Genomic DNA, 2131 nt, shown 5'->3' on the forward strand with positions numbered 1-2131 from the left:
GGGAGCTGCCGGGCCGGAGCGAGGCCGAGGTGACGGGATCCCGGAAGGGAGAAGGCTGGACGCGGACCTGAGATGTGTCCGGGGAGAGTGGGCACCGCGAGTAGGACTAGTGGCGTGACGTGGGCAAAGACCAGCGCGAGCCTAGGGGCGGGGCGGGGGCGGGGCGGAGGCAAAATCGAGGGGCGGGACGCACTGCGAGTGGACTGAACGGAGACCCAAACTGGGCGCACGTGGCGCACTGTGCAGCGGCGCTAGGCGGGAATGAGGTTGAAATAAGAATCAGGAAATGGGGTGCAGTGGACGAAACGGAGGTGAATAGGGTAGGACTGCAGGGAGGAGCCAGATGGGCCTGGACTTTACATTTTTATGAGGTCACCCTGGGTCTCGGCTCCAGACCCCAGGCAGAGTCGCTGTAACCCTTAACGTTGGGCTTTGGCCCCTCCACCCAAGCCTTGGGTTTGTAGAAAGCCCATCTGGTCTCCTTTCTCTTCCCCAGATTCGGGATTTCCTCCAGCAGCTCAAGAACCGTGTGGCCCGGGAAGCCATTCAGAAGGTGCATCCAGGTGGCCTAAAGGGTCAAAGGCGTCAGGAAACACAGCCCCCAGCTCCCATCGAGGTGAGGCAGGGCCAGGCTCCCTGGAAGATGGGTGCGAGTTGGGAGGATAACTTGGTCAGAGGATCCTCAGTAAGCGGGGGACTCCTAAGAGTTGATCCCTAGGCTGACCATGTACTTTCTGGTTGCCCTACCCAGGTGTGGATGGAGCTGGCTAAGAAGATAACAGGCCCACTGGAGGAAGCTCTGACTGTGGCTTTCTCCCAGGTACAACCATCCCCTAGGGAGGCCAAGGGTGTCCCTAGGGACGAGTCATACACACACACACACACACACACACACACACACACAAGAGCGTAAGTAAGGTATGGATGGATCTGCATCCTGGGCCCTTCCTCATGCTAGCTCTGGCCAATCACGACATCTTGAGCCTCAGTACCCCTCCTCTGAGGCCATCTTCTGTATGTGACACCTTCCTTGGGTGAGCGGGTGGAGAGCTCAGCACAGTTAGCAGGGTGGGGGAGGTGACTGAAGGGAGGACTTATGCTTTTCCCTTCCTGATCTGTTTGCCTGTCAGGCGCTCACCATCATGGCCGTGGAGCCCGTCAGCCTCCTGTACTCCAAGCCGTCCAAGCCTACGCAGGCACATGGAAAACTGCTGCCCCTTAACACCCCTAGCAGACAAGAGAACCCGAGCCCTGAGGCTGCTGGCCCCACCCCTGGAGCAGCTGCTGGTCCCTCTGCTGAGGGAGACCTCGAAGTGGATTTTGAAAAGATCTACAAGTACCTGTCATCCATCTCCCACAGCTGCCATGGCCCTGAGCTTTCCCCAGCTGGTGAGAAGAAAGGGGGAGGGAGCTATGGTGGTGGGGTCCAGGCAGCAAGTCCTGACCTCCTCTTACCCTTCCCCTCGCCATCCACCACCAGAGTCAGCTGTGGTCCTTGACCTGCTCATGTCACTTCCTGAGGAGCTGTCTCACCTGCCCTGTGCAGCCCTGGTTGAGCATATGATGGATACATACCTACATCTGATGGCCCCCCAGTCTGACCCCAGCGGTGGGAACCTGGGACCAGGAGCTGAGGTTTGTGGGACTGGCTCTAGGGGGCAAGAGGAGTCCAGTCAGGCCACCCCCCAGGCCCCTGAGAATGCCAGGCCTAGCAAACCGAGATCTGCCTGGCAAGTAGTTGGCGTTTGCCCCCTGAACCCATTTCTGGTGCCCCTGGAGCTTCTGGGCCAGGTAGCTACCCCTGCAAAGTGAGGGTCCCAGCAGACAGAGCACACACCAGACATCTGTGAGCTCCTGGCCTTCAATTCTGCTTGGGCTGGCACTGGGTATTCATGAGGATCTGGTCCTGGTGGAAAGTCCCTCACTCGGTGTGCAGTGCCAAGTGGCCTTTAGGACGTTCCAAACAGCAGGGATTTCAGAAATTGAAGCCCATTTGTACAGGAGTTCAGCCACAGATCTTAAGTTGGGGCAGCCAGATGGCTGGGATAAAACCACCATCAAATACTGCCTCTCCTCCTCTCCTGCATTCTGTTGCTTATGCCCTATAACTGAATAAAGTTGTCAATCTGTC

The 2131-nt window shown here is 58.0% G+C and overlaps 1 protein-coding gene across 1 annotated transcript in view; it reads left to right on the forward strand.

The window, feature by feature from the left end:
- Positions 1-2131, forward strand: part of SNAPC2 (small nuclear RNA activating complex polypeptide 2) — a 2305-nt gene extending 174 nt beyond the window's left edge. The window contains exons 2-6 of the mRNA XM_006752722.2: positions 6-29; positions 497-616; positions 752-820; positions 1131-1389; positions 1481-2131. Coding sequence (XP_006752785.1) covers positions 6-29; positions 497-616; positions 752-820; positions 1131-1389; positions 1481-1812 — 804 coding nt within the window. The 3' untranslated portion in view covers positions 1813-2131. The remainder of the gene's footprint in view (positions 1-5; positions 30-496; positions 617-751; positions 821-1130; positions 1390-1480) is intronic.

The sequence above is a fragment of the Myotis davidii genome, unplaced genomic scaffold (assembly GCF_000327345.1).
Source record: "Myotis davidii unplaced genomic scaffold, ASM32734v1 scaffold770, whole genome shotgun sequence".
NCBI classification, from domain to species: Eukaryota; Metazoa; Chordata; class Mammalia; order Chiroptera; family Vespertilionidae; genus Myotis; species Myotis davidii.